General features: G+C 31.1%; 1 protein-coding gene across 1 annotated transcript in view; it reads left to right on the forward strand.

Moving 5' to 3' along the window:
- Positions 1-1,022: 1,022 nt before the first annotated feature.
- The window catches only part of LOC126733578 (uncharacterized), a 34,056-nt gene continuing 12,572 nt past the window's right edge, over positions 1,023-22,506 (forward strand). Inside the window, exon 1 of the mRNA XM_050436925.1 lies at positions 1,023-1,214. Coding sequence (XP_050292882.1) covers positions 1,194-1,214 — 21 coding nt within the window. The 5' untranslated portion in view covers positions 1,023-1,193. The remainder of the gene's footprint in view (positions 1,215-22,506) is intronic.

Genomic DNA, 22,506 nt, shown 5'->3' on the forward strand with positions numbered 1-22,506 from the left:
AACATGTGTCGCAGAGTCCAGACCAATCCACAGCTATTCACTAAGGAACGTTGATCATAATCTTCATCTGCCAATTCCACGGTCGGAATTAGTAAACAACTCTATACTTTATGCAGCAATAAAAATGCACAACCATCTGCCTTCCGTAATAAAATCGATGACTACTTTTAGTTGTTTTCGCAATGCCCTAAAATCTTTACTACTGCAAAAAGCCCTATATACAGTAGAAGACTTTTTTAATATTTCCTTTTAAAGCACACACACTGGCGTTATTAGCTACCTATTATTTGCAAAATGTTTGCCTGCTTTTTATTGTATGTTTTTTTTTGAGACTAAGGCTTTTGACAATTTTATACATTTAATTGTGTGTATATTTGTATATAAAAATGATTTTATTTATGTATTTCGACCAAATTGTACAATTTGATAATTTGTACAGTATTTTTGTTTTGTTATGTACCTATTTACTTTGTGTGTATTTTGTCTGAGTATTTTTTTTATGTTTATTTGTTTATATTTGTATTTTTTTTTCTTTAGCTTTGTCGATAAAATGTAAATTTTCTGACAATAAAGCATTTTTGATTTGATTTGATTTTGATCATCTGCAGGCTGTTAAAGTTTGCATTTTTTCAAAGAAAATATAAAACTAAACCCAATACCGAGTCTTGTAATAAGACCATTCATCTCTGATTCGGCAGCAATCATGAACCAGAAAACCTTCTGATATTATCATCGGAGAAACTACCATCAGTACAACCAGCAAAAGAAAGAAAAAAACTAAGATCACCTGATGATATATTATACACCTAAGAAAACGCTCACTCTACGCATCTAAAAAAGCGATTTAAATTATAACGTGTATTATCCAATAATTACGGCAGCTCTGGTTACCGAAATAACTATCACGTATACTAATGTAGGTACCGGTGGTGGTGCGATGGTACTTTTCTTCCATCACCCGGTTGGGCTGGGCGCGAACAAGAAGCAGGTGAAAGGGGCCTTCATCTTGATATACCAATGTTGGCGAGATGAAATTAATGCCGCGATCGACATTTCTAAAAGAGAGTACAACGCGGAGAGTTGCCGCACATCCGACCGGATTTAGATCCACGCGACTTTTATAGACGAGAGCATTCAACATTAGTTGAGGTTTTTTTTTTTGGTGTGTGGGATATTTCGTTTTGTTGTGGGACATGTTTGGCCGTGTGGTGCAGGTGAGTGGAAAAGGGAAGAGTTGGTGTATTTTCAGACGACAATGAAGAGAGTAACGTTTCTGTAAAATACGCTTTAAAATGTGGTTTATTACCTGTCAGAGTTGTTTTTAGCCAATGGGTCTCTACAATGCAAATTCACTTAACAGTCATCCTCCTCATATTGTTAGACATAAACTCGAACATCACATAAAAATAATAAAAAAAAAACAATATTTATTGTTCTGTCAACTTTTGGCAATAATAAAATATACCCACCGGGGAACTTCCGTTCCCTTGCATCATCTCAGTCAACATCAATTTACACAATGTCACATTTCAATATATACATATGTCAAACATGTTATCTTCTCAGTATCTACTTAAGATCAACTATTACTCACATATTCACCACTATTAAATTTAGCAACCTGATTGTGTTTAACCAGTAAACACAACTCTTTTTCCAACACACCAACTTACACACATTTCTCTCAAACGTTGCTTTCTGACTGTCTGGCCAATTAATATTTTTGGGTGTCCTCTTGACTCAATGAATCTTAGAGATCTTTAGCCATATACGTTATTTTAAATATATCAAGTTATTAATTGATTATGGAATTAATTAAATTGAGATAGAATTATTATAGATCATTAAAAGAGTTTTGTTTTAAATGAGAATACATATATTAAAATATAAAATAAAAAAAATATAATATAATAAAATGATAAAAATAAAATATGTTTTACATTTCCCTTTCTCTTAAACAAAATGATAATGAAACAGAAATGCACCAAATAATAATTTTACAGGTGATTCATTATGAACATCAGACACGGATTTAAGTTCCTCGTCTATTTAGTGATCAGTCCCTTATTCGACAAAACTATCGCTATTTGTTTAGAAAAGTTTCTTACATATTTTAAAATCGGTGCATCTTGACCTGACGTCATAAAAGTACTTCTTATATGGATTGTACAGGTTAAAGTCAAAAAACATGCAAAAAAATGCAAAAGTAGAAAATTTAAGAACGGATGTCGACCTATACTTATACTATTTATTATTATGTCTGGTTTAAAATTCGGAATGAATTCAGTTTATTATTCCCTTAAAGGACTGAACTTACCCTCCAGACACCTTGTATAACCATAACAAAAAATGTGATAAAAAGATAACAGATATTCATTCTATTTTGAAATCTATAGATATAAAACATATACAGATATAAATTATAATAATTAATTAAATTTTAATAATAATTTTATAATAACAGAGATATAGGAAATCCTTTAGTTTTATTGAAATTCAGGACTTTGTAGTTGTAGAAGTTTAAATGTAAGCTTAGTTTAATTTTAATTTACATAAGGCATATTAATTTTTAATCCTCAAAAAGTCATGTGGTGCATATTTGTATACAGGTACTACTTTTATAATACCTACTTTTAAACTTTTTAATTTCATTTCAGAAGCTCAGGGAATAATCGATGGAATTGTCAAGGCCGCAGACCTATAAGCGATCTTTAAAGTTTCAATTCGTACATTCAATTAGTTCAATAGATTTCATTTAATTTTACAAGCAATTCTGGAATAATTCCAGAATATGTAATGCACTTCCGGAGAGACATTATTCCAATGTTTGAAGACATTTGCTTACAGACCAGTGCAACTTTTTGGAAAGTTTCAAGGATGTACATGTAATTTACTCAAGTTTTGTAAGGAGTGTTTTTAGTATATTCACTTCGAATACTCTTTCAACTCTCTTGAGTGTCTGAATGCTTGCTCTGGAAAAACTCGAGTTTCTAAAAGAATAAAGTTTCTTGCTCTAGAATCATATATTTAAAGAAACACATTTAATTGGCAGAATTTATAACTGAATCGTTTATTTCTGAAACGCCCCAGGTAATGTTTTAAAGCGTTTTTAAATTTGAGATATTTCTGAGATAAAATATTGGTTTTGTGCTGTATTGTATTATTCCGTAATAAGTCAGAAATCACAAAACATGTCACTCCGGATGTTTTAGAAATAAACGACTCAATTCATGGCTCAACTACCTGGAATAATGAAGTCGGTTACTCACCTCATTGCTTGAAATTAGGAAGAAATGGATGGATCGTCTGCTTAAATTGAAATGGATCTATGGATAAATTAGCATTGATTTCTTCTAAGAATATTTTAAAATTTTCCTCGAATAATAGTAGACTCTGACAAATCATAGAGATCCGAAATTCTGGATAGTCTTGCAAAAAATTAGATTTTCTTCAAAATAAAATTTTCCAGTTGAAGTTGGATTTTTAGGAAAAAAGAACAAAAAATTTTATTTTTTTTGTGTGTGCAATATTTCGATTTGTTGTGAGACATGTTTGGCCGTGTGATGTAGGTGAGTGGAAAAGAGAAGAGTTGGTGTATTTCCACACGTAGAAATGTTTCAGACAATGAAGAAAGAATAAACGTTTCCTTTTCTGGACTCTAAAAGTTCTAGAGAAGCAGCTCAGGGAATAATCGTTGAAATTGTCAAGCACTTACTCCTAGTTTTCCTATAAGTATTCTTCAAAGTTTCAATTCATACATTCAATTAGTTCAATAGATTTCATTTCATTTTTGCAAGCAATTCTGCAATAATTTCAGAGTACGTAATGTACTTCCGGAGAGACATTATTCCAATGTTTGAAGGCATTTACTTACAAGCTAGTGTAACTTGTTGGAACGTTTCAAGGATGTTTATGTAATGTACTCAAGTTCTGTAAAGAGTATTTTTAGTATATTCGCTTTGAATACTCTTTCAACTCTCTTGAGTGTCTGAATGCTTCCTCTGGAAAAACTCGAGTTTCTGAAAGAATAAAGTTTCTCGCTCTAGAATCATAAATTTAAAGAAACACATTTAATTAGCAGAATTTATAACTGAATCGTTTATTTCTGAAACACCCCAGGTAATATTTTAAAGGGTTTTTAAATTTGAGGTATTTCTGTGCCAAAATATTGGTTTTGTTATATCGGTTTGTGCTGTATTGTATTATTCCGTAATAAATCAGAAATCACAAAACATGTCACTTCGGATGTTTTAGAAATAAATGATTCAATTCATGGCTCAACTACCTGGAATAATGAAGTCGGTTACTCACTGCGTTGCTTGAAATTAGGAAGAAATGGATGAATAGTCTAATATTAATAATAATAATAATAATAATAATAATAATAATAATAATAATAATAATAATAATAATAATAATAATAATAATAATAATAATAATAATAATAATAACATTTATTAAACAATATACATAATATACTTATTAACCAACACAATAAATAAAAAATATAACCGTTTAGAAATATCACAGAATCACACTATAAGCACTTGTGCGTGATATGTTACATAATCGGGTAAATGTCAAATTTAGGTAATTATGTCCTTATTGGGTAAACAGACTATAACCGGGTTAGAAAGGTCGTTTCAGGGTACACTCAGAACAATATAAACCTGTTGTTGATATTTCAAAATACCCTGAAACAAAAAGCATCTATTGGATGTATTAAAGATTTATTAAATCATTAAAAACTTCTCTACCCTTCAAAAATATCCAGTTTTTAGCTTTGCGTTTAAAAGAGTTAAAGCCTTCAACCATCTTTATATCACTTGGGAGCATGTTATACAATCTCGGAGCAAAATAATTTAAGCTCCTCTGTCCTTGAGCTTTACGAGTCGTGGTCGGATATGCCAAGTTGTTTTGTCTAGTAGATGAATTTTGGTTGATATTTAACTCTATCTTGTTTTTATTTATATATTTAAGGATTTCTAAACAATAGAGTTGACGCAAATCTAATATCTTACTTTCAGAAAAGAGGTTATCAGTGGGATATACTCTGCCAAAAATGATTTTTAAAAAACATTTTTAAAATGATTTTAATTTTTGTATATGTGTTTCAGAAACGCTTCCCCATCCCAAAATACCATAAACTAAATATCTTTGTACAAGAGACATATATACAATTTTTAGATGTTCGGTAGTCAAAAAGTCTCGAAGGTACATACATTTTGAGAGAAGTCCCCTTAACTTCTGAACCATTTCATCGACATGAAAGTCCAAATTGTCAATTTTAATACCATGATATTTAAAAGATGTTGCTTCGGGTATTTCACAATCCTCAATCTTAATATTGCCAAGCCTTTGAAGGGAACTTCTGTAAGTTGCAAAAGACATGTAGTTAGTTTTTTGTATATTTAAAGTTAATTTATTGTGTTGAAACCAGTTTTTTAATTCCACAAAGTCTTTTTTAATTCGGGTTGTTATAATTTGCCAAGACTTGGATCTACAGAGTAAAACGGTGTCATCTGCAAAACTAACCAGCGTTCCATTTAGTTTAAGCTTAAGCATGTCGTTTACATAAACCGTAAAAATTAAAGGACCCAACACAGTTCCCTAGGGTACTCCATACCTAACATCTCTTTCACTGCTTATGGTTCCATTAAAGTCAACACGCTGCGTTCTATTTGTAAGGTAGATTTTAAGCAAATCGAAAACTTTGCCTCGGAGTCCACAGCTGTGTAGTTTTCTTAATCTCATGACAGACAGTATCAAATGCCTTAGAAAGATCCACGAACAGGCATAAGCAAGCATCACTATTATCTACTGCATCAGATATTTGTGATGTTAAAAGTTTAATTGCATCCTGCGTAGATCTTCCCTCCCTGAAACCAAATTGTAAGTCTGATAATACATTAAATTTAGTTAAAAAATTTGTCATTCATTTTTTAATTAATCGTTTAAAAACTTTTGAAAATGTTGACAAAAGTGAGACAGGTTTGTAATTTGATATTTCTGTTTTATCGCCATTTTTATATTAGGGTTTAATAGTCGATATTTGTTTTATTGGCATTCACTTCTTATATTGTCCCATCCAGGAGATTTTTTTATCTCAAGGTTCATTATAATTCTATTGAGTTCAAAGATTGACACGTGCCTTAAAACCATAGAATTTTCTAGATATTGAATGTCGTTCTTATAATTTGGCAAGTTTTTAATTTTTTTAGTAAGATTCTCACCTAGGTCGCTATAGAAGTTATTGAATTCATTTGAAAAAAAATTGATTTCATTTGTTTCTCAGTGTATACATTACCATTTGTTGTTTTCATTTGGTGTATTTCAGTCTTTGATTTAGTTTTATTACAAATTTTATTCATGCAGTCCCAAAGTTTTGATTTTGACGAAGAGTTTTGGTTTATTTGCATTTGAAAATATTGTTTCTTACTGTTTTTTATTTGGATTTATAATTTATTTTTATATGCGTTATATTTATTTTTAATATCTATATTATTCGGTTGTTGAAGTAAGTCATTGTTTAGTTTATTTTTTCCATAATAGTTTTTTATAGATTAGAGTTCATCCATTCTTTCCGAAAATGGTTTTTGTTTTGTTTAAATTTTACAACCGTGGTATTCCTTTCTAAATAGAATTGCAGTTTATCTACAAAAACTTTCATACTTGCACTTCCATCGTTTGTGGCATAAACTTGATCCCATGTTTCTAGTATCAAATAACTCTTAAGGTTAGTATAATTTGTGAAGCGTTTAGTTTGAACTGGTTTTATTTCATTAAAATGTTGTGTAAAAGGAACAAATAATGCTACTGGGTAGGTAGTAATATGATTTTGAAAAACAAATAATTTGGAATTTTCTAGTAATGTACTTTGACTTTTAAAAAAAGATATAATCAAGACAAGTACTAGATCTAGGTCTGCTTAAGTTGAAATGGATCTATGGATAAATTAGCATTGATTTCTTCTGAGAATATTTTAAAATTTTTCTCAAATAATAGTAGATTCTGACAAATCATAGAGTTCCGAAATTCTGGATAGTCTTGCAAAAAATTAAATTTTCTTCAAAATAAAATTTTTCAGTTGAAGTTGGATTTTCAGGAAAAAAGAACTAAAAGTTTTAATTTTTTTTGCTAAAAAGGTTTTTTTCGTTTTGTTGTGGGACATGTTTGGCTGTGTGGTGCAGGTGAGTGGAAAAGGGAAGAGTTGGTGTACTTCCACACGTAGAAAAATTTTAAACAATGAAAAGAGTTTGAACGTTTCCCTTTCTGGACTCTAAAAGTTCCAGAGAAGCAGCTCAGGGAATAATTGTTGGAATTATCAAGCATGCACCCCTAGTTTTCCTATAAGCGATCTTCAAAGTTTCGTACATTCAATTAGTTCAATAGGTTTCATTTAATTTTTGCAAGCAACTCTGCAATAATTCCAGAGTATGTATTGTACTTCCAGAGAGACATTATTCCAATGTTTGAAAGCATTTACTTAAAGGCCAGTGCAACTTCTTTCTGGAACGTTCCCAGGATTTCCATATAATTTACTCAAACTCTGTAAGTAGTATTTTTAGCATATTCGCTTGGAATACTCTTCTAACTCTTTTAAGTGTCTGAATGTCTAAAAAATGCTTGCTTTGGAAACACTCGAGTTTCTGAAATTAAGTTTCTTACTCTAGAATCATAAATTTTAAGAAACACAATTAATTGGCGGGTAATATTTTAAAGCGTTTTTAAATTTGAGGTATTTCTGTGCCAAAATATTGGGTTTGTGCTGTATTGTATTATTCCGTAATAAAACAAAAATCACAAAACATGTCACTCCAGATGTACTAGAAATAAACGATTCAATTCATGGCTCAACTACCTGGAATAATGAAGTCATTCAATAAAGCCTAAGACATTAATTAAAACTCACCTAACTGCTTGAAATTAAGAAGAGATGGATGGATCGTCTGCTTGTATTAAAATCGATCCATGGATCAATTAGCACATTAGCAAAAATAATTAAAAAACTGTACTACAATTTTTCTCTTCGACAAACCGGCCCTGGAAGCGTTTTTCCCGGTTTCTCCATAAGAGGCCATGTTAACGAGCACGAATCCCTAGTTTTCGTAAAACCAATTTTTAAATATCTCAAAAACTATAATACCATATTGATAAAAGTAACTAATTATTTAAGAAAATCACTTATTCTTTAACTTTATTTCTCATACTGATCACTCTCGGTCAACTACAAATAAAGATATAAGTAATTCCGAAAATGATAATAGCTGATATCTTATAGAATATCATCGATTTATAGCTGCTTTTGTCGAAGATTATAATAGTTTTTGTTTTACAAAGATAGTCACAGTAGTCATTGAGATATTAGACTTTAAAGTGAGTGATCAGGCATGGTCCTCAGAAAACTCATATTTTCAAAAATTTTAATTTAACTATTTAACTTAGTTGTACCTTAAGGAATATTTTTAGAGATTTTTCTTCTGAATATTATACATTTTAATTAATAAGAATGTTCCAATTAGTTTTTGAGATATCGGACTTTGAAGCGAATTCTCATTTTGAAGATCAAGTTTGTCTTTTAGTCACCACTACCCAAAAAAAACTGATACTTCTAATATTTTTCGTTCAACGGAGTTGAACCTTAAGCAACATTTTTAGAGAATATTCCTGTGAAAATTATGTTTTTCAAATTATAAGAATATTCTTATTAGTTTTTGATTTAGACTTTAAACTGAGTGAGACATTGTCTCTAGACACCACTACTTAAAATCGCTGATATTTCTAAAGTTCTTAATTGGTCTGTAAAAATAACATAAGGAGACTTGTAGATTTCGATGATGTCATAGATTTTCATAAATAAAGAACATATTTAAGGCGCTTGGTATTCTAGTATGGTAAATTACTATGTTAAAGGTAGAGGTCGTTCCGCTACAAACAATGGTATTAGTAAGACAATATAATAAATACAATGTACAATAAACGGGGATATACCTGGAAAAACTAAAAACATTATTCTAGACTTCAGGCAATGGTAATAGAGATTGTTACATTCACTCAACTGCCCGAAAGAAATCAAAATATTTATGCAAGCAGCCGATTTCTCTTTTTGCTCATTCTTCCAGTTGAGCTTGTTACTCTCTTTGCTCACTAGAATATGATTAAACTCTTCTAATTGCCTGGAAAAAATTAAGTTATTTTTCCAGGCAAATAAACTAGAAACTGTTAATATCTTTTATTTTGGCCTACAGATTTAGTGCACTCAAGTTCTTCAATAAAACAAAAAATCTTCCAGGAAGTTGAGTTGCAAATAGGTTTTTTCTTTGCTCTCTATAAGTTGATCAAAATAATTTAACTGTCTGGACAACGTTAGACCGTTGATTGAATATTTGGGATTTGTTGATTTAATATTTTATTACAAATATTCAATCAACGGTTAGACTTAAGCATTTTTAATAGTCGTAAGTTAGCTTTTTAAATGTAAAGCTTAAAATAAGTGAAATATGTTTCAGGCCAACAAACCTTTACTGTATCAAGCTCAAGGTTTTTTTTTGGTGATAAGTTAACCTACTAAAGTCAGTCATAAAATAAATATTATTTCATTAAGAAATTATTTCCTGTTAAAATTTAATTAGGACTCTAAACTTAATACAATTAAAGATATATTTGCTATTATATAAAATGCGCTCTCTAACGCAGTCATGACAAGAAAAACATTTATATCTTCTTTGGTAGTTGTTTCACATTATAACCAAACTTTGAGTGATTGTCAATCAAGATCTTCTTAAATATTTTCAGAATAATCAATAGCTCAGAAGTTATGCCCATTTAAACTTTAGTAGACTTTTTCTGCGTCAAGCTTAGAGTTTGCGGGTGAAAACTTATGATCTACGCAAGGTAAATTATTGCAATAAACGTCAGTTCATTAAAAAAGATCTACTCTTAAATTTTAGTGAGTCCGACAAAACTGTAAAAAAAGACTCATATTTTTAAAAATTTTAATTTAACTTAGTTGACTCTTTTTCCCTAGATACCACTCCTCAAAATAGCTGATATTTCATAAATTCTTGATTGCACAATGTTAAACCTTAAGCACTTTAAATAGAGAATATTCTTTTGAATATCAAGTTATTAACTATAAGAAAACTCAAATTAATTTTCTCTGATTTTGGACCTTAAAGTTGCCATGAAGATTAAAGGAAATATTCCGTTGAACATCGCACTTGTAATTGATTAGTCCTTAAACCGTTCTACTGTAACTGATTTACTATCTCATTTCCTCCCATTAGTTTTAACGACACACACATCAATAAATTTCTTAAAATTTATTTATAGTAGAGTGAAACTAGTTAAAGCAAATGAATCTCTCGATATTTCTTGCTAAACAACTCGGGCGCCACGGAAAACGTCAAAAACCTTAACCTTCACATGAAAGTGGCACTTTAATGGCACCACCACAATTTGATTGTTAATACGTTTAAGATAATGATCGGGTGTTTGGCAATTAGTGAGAAAGTAAACGCATGGACGGAGACGGCGAAGAATATTAATAATAATAAAACGTATTTAGAATGTTAATGTTACCCAAATTAGCCATATGGGTGTGATTTGAACCTTTTCTTTATCATTATTATTATTATTAATTTAGTTGTAAATAATTTGATTATAATTGAGTATGACGAGAATTTCTTGGTTAGTTGTGAAAAATCGCAACAGTGATTACAAAGGAAAAATGCATAATCTAATTGGGCATGCTTTACTGGTAATTAAATCTGTATATCCGCGAGGTTTGTCGTAAGTAATTAAATTCAATTTTTTTTATTTTTGAGTTTTGAACCAAGAATCATGACATAAACTTTGATCGGTTTAAAGTTCAATACAGGGTGTTTCAGAACTATGGGATCAAACTTCTAGGAGTTGTTCAGTGCAACAGTAGAATACATTTGAGTATAGGAACCCATGTCCATGTACATGGTACCATGTACAAAAGATAAAAATAAATGCATCATATCCTATTTAGGTAATTAATATTTTTTCTAAATTTAAACGCGTCTTAGGGCCGTAGTAACGTAGTGACGCATTTCCGGACATGGGTTCCTATACTCAAATGGATTCTACGTCACTACGGCCCTAAGACGAGTTAACATTTTTAAAAAACACTAATTATCTAAATGGGATCTGCTGCATTTATTTTTACCTTTTGTACATGATACCATGACAACAATTGTTTAAAATCAACGCTTATCAATGTCAATTCTCAATGTCCTGTTCAAAAATTTTATAGCTTACAATTTTTAAACATTTATTGCTAATGGAAAACTTTACCAATCAAGAATTGGCGGATATGCATTTGGCATACGGAGCAACAAACTGCAATGCACGAGCAGCATTGCGGTTTAGTCCAGGCCGTAGAGATTCTTACCTTGCAAAAGGTAAGGTAGAAGTTATTTTGGAATATGTTAGTTATGGGTAGACTGTGACCAAAAATACAAAATTTCGACCTTGGGGGAAGACCGCGCGCGTCGCCATCTTGAATTACACATACAAAAAAAAGGTTTTTTGGCATTATGTCCGTAATGGTTAATTTTACGACAAAGTATGACATAAACAAAATTAAAGCAAACAAAATTTCCCACATTTTATGTATTTACACTTTTTTTATACCTCTAATGTACAAAGATTTACACGGACACAAACATGATATTCTTTAAAAAAATACTTCAAACAACCATTTTTTAGTTTTAAAAAATATGTTTTCCCTATTTCAGTAATTTTGTTACCCTTGTTAAAAGAGGTGATATTTTTTCGCTATCGTTGATAGTAAAATGTCATATTTAATTACATGTCTCTCACGAAATTGAAACAATACTCAGTTTGCAATGCAAACTGAAAGCTTATTTCCACACCACCATGAGGTAAAGCTAATCGGCGCGTTTTTTTTTACCGTGGTGTCCCCTGTAGGCCTACTCCACATATTTCACTTTTCATTTACGTTTCAGTTTCTCTTTTAGATGGTGGCGGTTAATTTATGTCTTCATCCTGAATTTCGTCATCTAAAGTGTCATCATAAAGTCATTACCAGTTCTTTGGATAATTGGGTTCTCAATTGATAATAGTTTCTCATCCTCGTCCTCGCTGTCGATGAGAACCTCTGTGGCATTGTCGCATGTCTGACCATTACAGAATCTACACATAATAGGGCAATTCAGTCCAGCTTTTTTGCAGCTACATGCTCCTCCGCACCCTTTTTTACAATGACATGAAATAATTTTTAATAATATTTCTGGAGCTGATTCCTCTGTCATAGTTATGGGAGAAAAACCATTTGCACCAGGTTTCCATCCCCATTCGTCTGCCTTTTTTTGGATTCCATACCATTGTTGAACTTGATGGTATGTTCAAAATGAATGATACCGTGCGGCGTTCCTATTTTTTGTGGATGATCTTACAAAAAATTTGTATCGAAGTTCTATCGAAGTTCACCGCCATACAAAGCGACTGTGAGGAAACTGTGCTCCTTTTTCCTCAATACATGCTGGTGTGGCGTCATGTTGTTTAAAGACGTCAATGATGCCAGTGAGTTTGGGGTATTTTTGAATAATTGATAAAAATTTCAGTTTTCCTTGGTTGTTGGTTGGTAAACGCATGAAGGAAGAGAATGTTCTCAGCTGCCTCTTTTTGTTGTAAGCCCTTTGCAGAGTACACTCTTTCAGGATTTTTACCTCTCTTCGTTCCTAAATCGTTCTTGCGAAACTTGAACCAACATTGATTCGTCAAAAATAACATCGACAGTTGTTTGCCTTTTTGATCGGCGGCGGCGTAATCGTTCTGCTGCCTTTGTGCTTTTTTGGCGACCTTCCGGATCCATCAAAAACAACGACTGCATTGGAACCATAGTGATTTTTTACATACTGAATATATTTTTCGCATATTGACTTGAAAAAATCATTACGATGCCATAGAACTTTGTGTAACAGATATCCTCCATCCACAACATTGATTTTGTTAGGTCCGAGATAGACACTTTCGGTACATTGCTGTTTGTTGCTTCGTTAATAATTATTTTATTTTATTTTTCGTATTTTGTCAGGTTTTCTTTACCATTGTTTTAATTCTGCTTATCTAGTATGGTTGTCATATTATATCGAGATTTTTTAATAATTTGTTTAAGGGCATAGGGCCTCGTACCAAAAACAGTACTGTAAAAATTGTGTTTACCTTGTGTTGACATAGTTTTAAACATATGTAGTAGTGCAAGGCGCAAATTACATAATATATTTGCCTATTTGCCCTTATGGTATATAATTAAATTAACTCTGTACTTTGTAAAATTAAAAAAACCCGTTTATAAATACGAAAAATCTCGAGTTCTGAGTATTTTTTAAGAATACCATCTTTGTGTCCGTCTAACTCTTTATATATTAAACGTACAAAAAAACTATTAATACATAAAATATAAGAAATTTTATTGTCGTTAACTTTGCTTAGAACATGTTTTGTTGTAAGGTGAACAATTACGGAGATAATGTTAAAAAAACTTGTTTCTTTGTACCTATAATCCAAGATGGCGACGCGCGCGGCCCCCCCCCCCCCAAGGTCGAAAATTTGGATTTTTGAAGAGGGTCTACTCATAAATAATATATTTCTAAATAATTCCTACCCCACCTTTTGCACGCCAAAGACCTTTTTTGGTACCCACTTACTGGTCTAGTTGTATTATGAACGTTATCCCGAACGACAGCATCCTGGATACAAAAAGTTTATTGCGGTTCATCGGCGGCTCGCTGAGACAGGCATGTTTAAGACCAAGATGCATGATACTGGTGTTGCTCGAACCGTAAGAACGGTCGAATTTGAAGAAGAGGTGCTTCAGCGAGTTGCCGATGAACCATCAAATAGCACACGTGACGTCGCTAAGAATATGAATACGAGTAAGGCTTCTGTCTTGCGGGTACTACACGAGCAAGAACTCTATCCTTACCACTTCCAGAAAGTTCAAGGTATGACTGCAGCCGATTATCATCCTAGAGTTCAATTTTGTCGATGGCTTCTGGATCACATCATTGCACAACCAAATTTTTTATGATATGTTTTGTGGACCGATGAAGCCTCTTAAACAAGAGACGGTATTTTTAATAGTAAGAATAGGCATGTTTGGGACGAAGAAAATCCTTATGCAATTTTTCCAAGAAAACATCAGAATCGTTGGTCTGTCAACGTATGGGCAGGCATTGTTGATGATTATTTAATTAGGCCATACCTTCTACCGGAACGGTTAACAGGACCTTTTTATCTGCGTTTCTTGGAGGAAGTTCTCCCAGAACTCCTTGAAAATGTTCCACTAAACGTTAGACAGCAAATGTGGTTTCAGCATGATGGAGCGCCGGCTCACTTTGCTGTACAAGTACGCGAGTATTTGGCTCAGCGGTTTGGGACCGTTGGATTGCCAGAGGTGGAGCAGTTTCTTGGCCTCCTAAGTCAACCGATTTGACGTCGCTCGATTTTTTCTTGTGGGGACATGTAAAGTCTTTAGTCTACGAAACTCCAGTAGAATCAGAGTTAGACTTAATTGGACGAATAACAGCAGGATTTGAAATCATTCAAAACGAGGATCAATTTTTTAGTGTAGTCCGCCGAAATCAGATCCTATTTAGGTAATTAATATTTTTCTAAATTTAAACGCGTCTTAGGGCCGTAGTGGTGTAGTGACACATTTCCAGACATGGGTTCCTATACTCAAATGGATTCTACTGTTGCACTGAACAACCCCTAGAAGTTTGATCCCATAGTTCTGAAACACCCTGTATTGTTCTACTAATATCACAGTTTGTAGCGGAACGACCTCTATCTTTAACATAGTTTAATCTGCTAGAACATCATGCACTTTAAAATTTCTTTATTTGTAGAAATAAAAGAAAGTCTCATTTATCAACATCTACAAGTCTGCTCAGGTTATTTTCACGATCGAATCAAGAACTTCAGAAAAATCAGCAATTTTAAATCGCACTGTTTAAGGACCATGTCTCACTCATTTCAAAGTCTAAAATGTTAAAAAGTAATGGGAATATTCTCTAAAAATATTTTTTCAGGTTTAACTTCATGGAATGAAAAATATAAAAAGTATCAGTCTTTTTAGGTAGTGGTGACTGAAGGACAAACATGATCTTTAAAGTGAGCACTCGCTTCAAAGTCCAAAATCTCAAAAACTAATTGGGATATTTTCATAAATAAAAAAACATACTATTTAGAAGAATATTCTCTAAAAATATTCTACCTAGAGTGATGAGTATAAGAACCTAAGTTGAAGAATAAACGGTTCTCTTAAATAATTTGTTAGTTTAATCAATATGGCATTAATATTACTTGAGATATTTGATTATTGATTATACGAAAACTAGGGGTTCGTGCTCGCTAACATGGGTTTTTATGTGAAAACTGAGGCCTTAACGGTTTGTTGGAGATAAAACTTCCATTAAAGTTTTTTACTTACCTTTTGCTTATTTTAAAATTGGATAATTTTTTTTTTGTATATATTGTTATGTTGTTATCCAATTGTTGACAGTTAAACGATAACCAACGGCCTAAAATGGGCTTTCGAGGATTTTGCCACTGCGCACCCAAATTTCACTGGCCATTTCGATATTTCTGAGCTGTAGTTTCATAACATAATTAAAGACTTGAACACAGATTTGTCTTACCCAATTTCTAATGGAAAATACTTTATTTGTGCCATTGCCACATTTTTTTAAAAATTCAAGAAATTGTAATAATATTTTTTTATTTAATTATTAATAAGGTATTAACTACATTAAATATTCCAGATATCTGCCAACTACCCTTACACATAATCTACATCGTCGAATAAATTTTTTTTTTAACCGTTGGAATCCCCGCTGGTTGTTATTGATCATTCTAATCGCTTCTTCTATTTTTTGACGAAATTCCTGTTCAGTGCGACTTTCTGTAGCGTAAACTAATTCTTTACAATAGCCCCATAAAAAGAAGTCCAATGGGTTAAGGTCGGGGGACCGCGGTGGCAGTGGATAGTCTTACCCCTTCCAATCCAACGATTTGGAAACTGTTGGTTGATATAAACTCTCACTACTCGAGCGTAGTGTGGAGGAGCTCAATCATGCTGCAGCCACATGTTTCGACGTGTTCCTAAGGATACGTCTTCTAGTAAGCCATTTTAATGATTTTGTAAAAAACTGAGGTAGCTTCGCTATTGAGTCGTCTTGGTAATTCAAAAGGGCCAATTAACTTACCCTCAATTATTCCACCCCACATGTTTATTCCAAATTGATGTTGGAAACGGGAAGCGCGTACAATTCTAGGGTTAACATATTCCCAATGATGTAAATTGTAAATATTAAATATTCCTAACCCCTTGAAACAATGATTCGTCGTAACTCCACAAAATTCTTTGGAAAAACTGAGGGTCCGTTCTGTTGCGACGTAACATATCCCTGCAAAATCGTACTCTTGTGGCGTAGTCTTCGGTTAACAATGCTTGCACCCGTTGCACATGATATGGATGTAACAGAGATCTTCTCAAAATACGATGCACCGATGAAGATGATAACCCCAAACGCCTTGCTATACGACGAATACTAATGGTCGGATTTTCTGCTACCATATTTATTATCTCATCTTCACCAATATCAACTCTAGGTTTTCCTTCTCTGGACAAATGCTGGCCAGGAATTTGACCATTTACGTATATCCTATGAACATTTTGAAACACTCTGTAATCAGGATAATGTGCTCTGTTAGGAAATCGTGCCCTATACTCTCTAGCAGCCCGAGCATTACCATCACAAAATCCGTAGACATAATGCATTTCTGCATATTCCTGTGATGCATAAGGCATCTTTAATAGTTGAACTAACAAATAAAAAAAAGTAGGTATTTATTAATCGCAAAGGTCGAAATGTAATAGCCCAGTATGGAGGAAAGCGTACCCTAAGACTGATTTGAAAAATACCAAATCGTTTGTTATTTTTATCTCAACAAAAAAGTACAATGCAAAATATTTTTAAACTGAACTTTAACGTTCACTTTAAATTTAAGAATAGGTAAATGGTAAAAACCTACCTTAATAATATTGGTAATAAATAAAAACCTTTAAAAGTTTTTGTGATTTTTTAAATTGGCAATGGTACAAGTAAAGTATTTTCCATTAGAAATTGGGTAAAACAAATCTGTTTTTATTATGTTAAGAATCTACAATAATTTCTCAAGATTTTCTAAGGGCGGGTCAGTTTTTTAAAGGGTTATTTCTTTTTATCATCATCCATTAAAAAAACTTACTAAGATTTTTTGAAATCAAAACTTGTTTTTAAACATTTTTTTTTTTGGACTAGAAGACATTAGAGTTTTTAAAACTATTTTAAAATTAAAAGGATATCGCTAAGAATAAAACAGTAGTTTACCGTGTTTATTTTGCATAACTCTTTTATTGTTCGCAGTATTCAATTTTAATAAAAAATACAAAAAGGTGAAAAAAACTTTTTACCCATCAATATTTTGATAACCACATATATAAATATTTAGATTCTAAATGACCTCCTCCTTCCCCTCCTTGAGTTTGATCTTCGACTTCTGGGACACCCTGTATAGATAAATCTATTTATTTTTTTTCAAACATATAAATAAATCTAATTTTGAGGAAAATCTAATTTTTTGTAAGTTAAAAATGCCGAGACTGAAGTTTGCATCGCTATGATTTGTCAGAATTTACAATTATTTGAGGAAAATTTTAAAAAATATTCATCAGAAATAAAAGCTAATTGATCCATGGATCCATTTCAATGTAAGCAGACCATCCATTTATTTCTTCTTAATTTCAGACTGTTAAGTGAGTTTTAATTATTTTCTTAGGCTTTATTGAATGACATCATTGTTACAGACAGTTGAGCCCTAAATTATATAATAATTATACAAAAAATTACAAATCGTTCAAAACTCAAACACCAGTTAAGATTAAAATTCGAACATCTTAGGACATCTTAGGAAAAAAATATATTTATGTATATAAATATTTGAAACCAATTTTTTTCTCAAAAAAAATTACAAAACACTTACTTAACTAGTATACGTAAACATTTTTAACATTTGTATAATGATTCATGATTAATTTGGTTGGACATATATTTTAGGATTTAAAAAATGTATATATAAATATTAAAAAAAAATATTTTTTTTAATGTTTTTTTTTTTTAATAAGAAAATGCTCATAGCTCGCATACTAGTTGACACAGAAATTTGAAAATTTGTATGATGATTCTTTGATTAATTTCAATTATTTTAGGACTTTTGAAAATAAATCCGTATAAAGAAATTCTAATTAGGTTTCTAATTTTTCTTATATTTAAAAAAATGCTTATAACTCACAAACTAGTTCAGATAGAAGTTATAAAATTTGTGTATTGATTTTTTTCGATGAATGTACTTAGACATCTAATTCAGAGTTTTGAAAAAATACGCATTTATAATAAAAAAATCTACTTTTTTTTTTAAATTTTCAAAAAGAAAATGCTCGTAACTTAAAAACTAGCAAACATAGAAGTTTAACGATTTATACGATGATTGTTTGATTAATTTCTCTGGATGCCTATTTTAGGATTTTTTGGAAAAATTAAAAATAATATTAAAGACTCACAAACTTATTAATAGAAATGTAAAAATGTTTGCATTGATTCTTCTATTAATTTCATTGTATGTATTTTTTTTACAGGATTTTTGAAAAAAATATATACAATATTTAAAAAAATCCAATTTCTTCTCAAACAAATCACTGCCTCCCGTTACTGACCTGAAAACCTTTGCCAGATAACTTTGGATCTACTGATCTAAAAGTCACAAAACAACTTTTCTTTAAAAGATAATTAAATAGTTTACAATTTTCGTTAATACCTCAAAAGTCCTGAAACGCCTTGAAAATTTAGTTATCCAGCCTGGAAACTTTCCAAGCAACACCAAATAAGAAATTACTTATAAAATGGCTTATACCACACGAACCCTTCCTTTTGCGATGTACAGTATTAAAGATACTAAATCACAAGTATATAATTTTTTTTAATGCCTAAACAACTTTTTTTTCTCCATACTTCAGAAATTACAACCATTTGAAATTTGTATGACTCGTTCGCTGCTTCAAGGTGCTGAGCTGGACATTTTTGTCAGATAACTTTGGATCTAGTGATCCTAGAATCATGAAATAACCTTCTTTTGAAAGATAATTAAATTGTCTATAATTCTTAAGGTAGCTTAAAGTCTCTAAATGTCTTAGAAACGCAAACATCTAACTTGGAAACCTTCCAAGCATTACCAAATAAGTGATGAACCAGGCAATGGTTAATACCATTTATTCATATTTTTGCAGTATATATTAATAAATACATATTTACATCTTTAAAAAAGGCAAACAATTTTTTTTTAATTAATGTTTCAGAAATTATACTCGTTTGAAATTCGCGTGACTCAATCGTTGCTCTACAAACATGCCAACGTGGACATCTTTGCCAAATAACTTTTGATCTAGGATCCTGAAATAATTTTTATTTTTGAATGCCAATTAAATTTTCTGTAATTCTTGTAGATACCTTAAATTCGCTAAATGCCTCAGAAATGCAGTTATTTAGCCTGGAAAGGGTCCAGAGTCTTTGATAAATATTTCCAATTTTACTGACCATTTTACCTAAAAATGTTGCAGAATTTCATGACGAAAAAAGCAAAGGTTAGTAGAAGAAGGCATGCATATAAAATATATTGTTTTTTCCAAGAAAGGCTCCTGAACTGATCAATATAATAATAAATTGTATAATTATTAAATTGTAATAATAAATAAATTATATTCCTTTTCAGCTATGCTCTAAGACCATCGGATTCTCATTATTATCACTATATTACACTACACCTTCATTAAATATATAATTTCACTTTTACTCTGAATATAAATAATGATGATGCATTGGCCTTTAACGTATTCAATTTTATTTCACTGTCATTATATAGCGAAACAATAATGGGTTTACTTTCTTCTCGGATAAATAAAGTTTTAATTGTACAAGCGACTTTGATAAGTTAATCCATTGTTGCAAAAAAAAATTATTCACATGTTAATGGTGAATGTATGTTCGAAGGAACATGGTTAATAAAAAAAAATTTAATTATATATTAGGTTTAGAGGTTAATTTGACGGATTTAAAGCGTTTTGTGTATTTCTTGTTTTGACTTGAATAAAAAAGCACCCCTAGTTTTTCTATAATTGCCATTCAAACTTTAACTCTTTTCTATAAAGACTTATAAATATCGATAAATTTATTTTGTATTTTGAATTAATTTATTCTAAGCAACAACAAAATAGTTTATTACTTTTATTTTATTGTATGAAGATTTATGTATATTGTGATTTTTTGTTTGTTTCTTTATATTGTTCTACTAGCTTGGCTATATATTTTTTTGACAATAAAGCAAACTGTTATTCCCGGCATTTGCAGACGTGTTTTGCTGCTTCCAGGCTTTCTGGAACGTTTCCAGGATGTTCCAATAATTTAATCGATCTCTAAAGAGTATTTTTAGCATATTCGTTTGGAATACTTTCTCAACTCTCTTGAATCTCTGATTGCCTAAAAAATGCAAGGCCTGAATTATTATGAGTGAATCATTAATTTAAAAAAAAAACATTTAATTGCCTCAACTGATAATAGTTCATGGCTCTACTGCCTGGAATAATGTAAAACTATTTAAATATCCGGAAAATAAAATTTTCCTGAAAAAAAAACGTAAAATGAAAATAAAAAAGTAATTAGAAAATAGTACAAAAAGAACGATTATAAAATATGCTAAAAAACTCTTTACCTAGACATACACATTACAGTAATGTGATCTGTGTAGGTGTATCTCTAGGTAGGCATATTTTATAATCGTCCTTCTTGTACTATTTTTTATTTACGTTTAAGCCTGATGGTGCTCCTATAGGAGCGAAACACGTGTAGATTTTTAAGAAACTATAAATACATACGTTTAATGAGACCCTGTCTTGGAGTTTTTTACTTAGGTTTTGTTTTGTTTTGTATGGTCTATTGCTCTATTGGAGAAAGAATGGATGATATGTTTTAAATTTTTCTAAGTTGAAGGAGAATTCAGAGCGTAACTGCCTCGAATAATAAAATTATTCCATAGAACTTAAAAGAATTATTAAAACTCTATAAGAAATGGATTAATTAAATTGGTTGTTTTTTAGGATTTTGCAGGCATTTTTCATATTTTCCAATTACTTGGTGTAATTTTTGATTTCTGCCAGGCTTTTAAATAATTTTTTATTTTATTCCAGACACTTCGTACTTTTCTATGCCTTTCAGGCATCTGGAATAACTATTCATGTTTACCTAAATTTTGCAGGCATTTTTCACATTTTCCAGGTACTTGAGGTAATTTCTTGTGTCCTCCAGTTACACGAAAGGTTATTTCTCTATATTTTGAGTATTATTAAAAAAATAAAAATTGATCCCACAAAGAAGGTTTCCTTTTTGAAAACGGATTTGCTAATGGTGGTCAAGAATATTTAATTTTTCTAAGAAATTCCAATAGAAATAAATATTTTTTCTCAATAGATTCCAGCGACATATTCATGAATGATTATTTATATCATAAATATAATGCTGAAATCTAATAAGTCCAGCTAGTAATAAGTATTAATCTGCTTGCTTAGTCCAGGAGTGAATAATTTTGTGTTCCTCGTCCAGGATAATAATTTCTTTTTAATTACAATAAAATTGAATATTTTTTTCCATCAAATAATCATAAATGATTTATTATGAATAATCCAGGAACGAATAATTTCGTGTTCTTTAATGCAAAATACTAATTTTTTCTTAAAAAGTCCAAATGAATACTCACAACTGATGTTGGAGTTTCTATATATTGGTCAAGAATATTCAATTATTTCTAAAAATTAAACTAAAAAGGAATAATTTAGGATATTTAGATAAAGGGAAGGGTGTCAGAGGAGAACAGAATTGAGCTTGGGTCCCAATAACTAATAAGGTTTAGCCTTAAACTATTTATACCTTAAATAACATTTATAAAACATTATTTTCCTAATATCATGCAGTTTGTCTCATAGTTTTATCTTAAGTAGTTTTTTAGATATTTGAGTTTAAATGGAAGGGAGTCAGATGAGGATGATCGTTCCTTAAAGTGTAAACTAAACTTGAGCTTCAATAACCATTAAAGCTTAGCCTTAATGTATGTATGCCTCATATAATATTTCTAAAACATTCTCCTAATATCATGCAGTTTGACTCATAATTTTGTCTTCAGTAGTTTTTTAGATATTTGAGTTTAAATGGAAGGGAGTCAGATGAGGATGATCGAAGTGTGAACTAAACTTGAGCGTCAATAACCATTAAACTTTATCTAAATGTAATTATGCGTTAAATTATGAAGTGTTCATTTCTTAAGAGCGCGCTCCACCCCGTGATCAAATCAGTTTTGCAGCCCGGT

Source organism: Anthonomus grandis, chromosome 2 (genome assembly GCF_022605725.1).
Source record: "Anthonomus grandis grandis chromosome 2, icAntGran1.3, whole genome shotgun sequence".
Classification (NCBI taxonomy): Eukaryota; Metazoa; Arthropoda; class Insecta; order Coleoptera; family Curculionidae; genus Anthonomus; species Anthonomus grandis.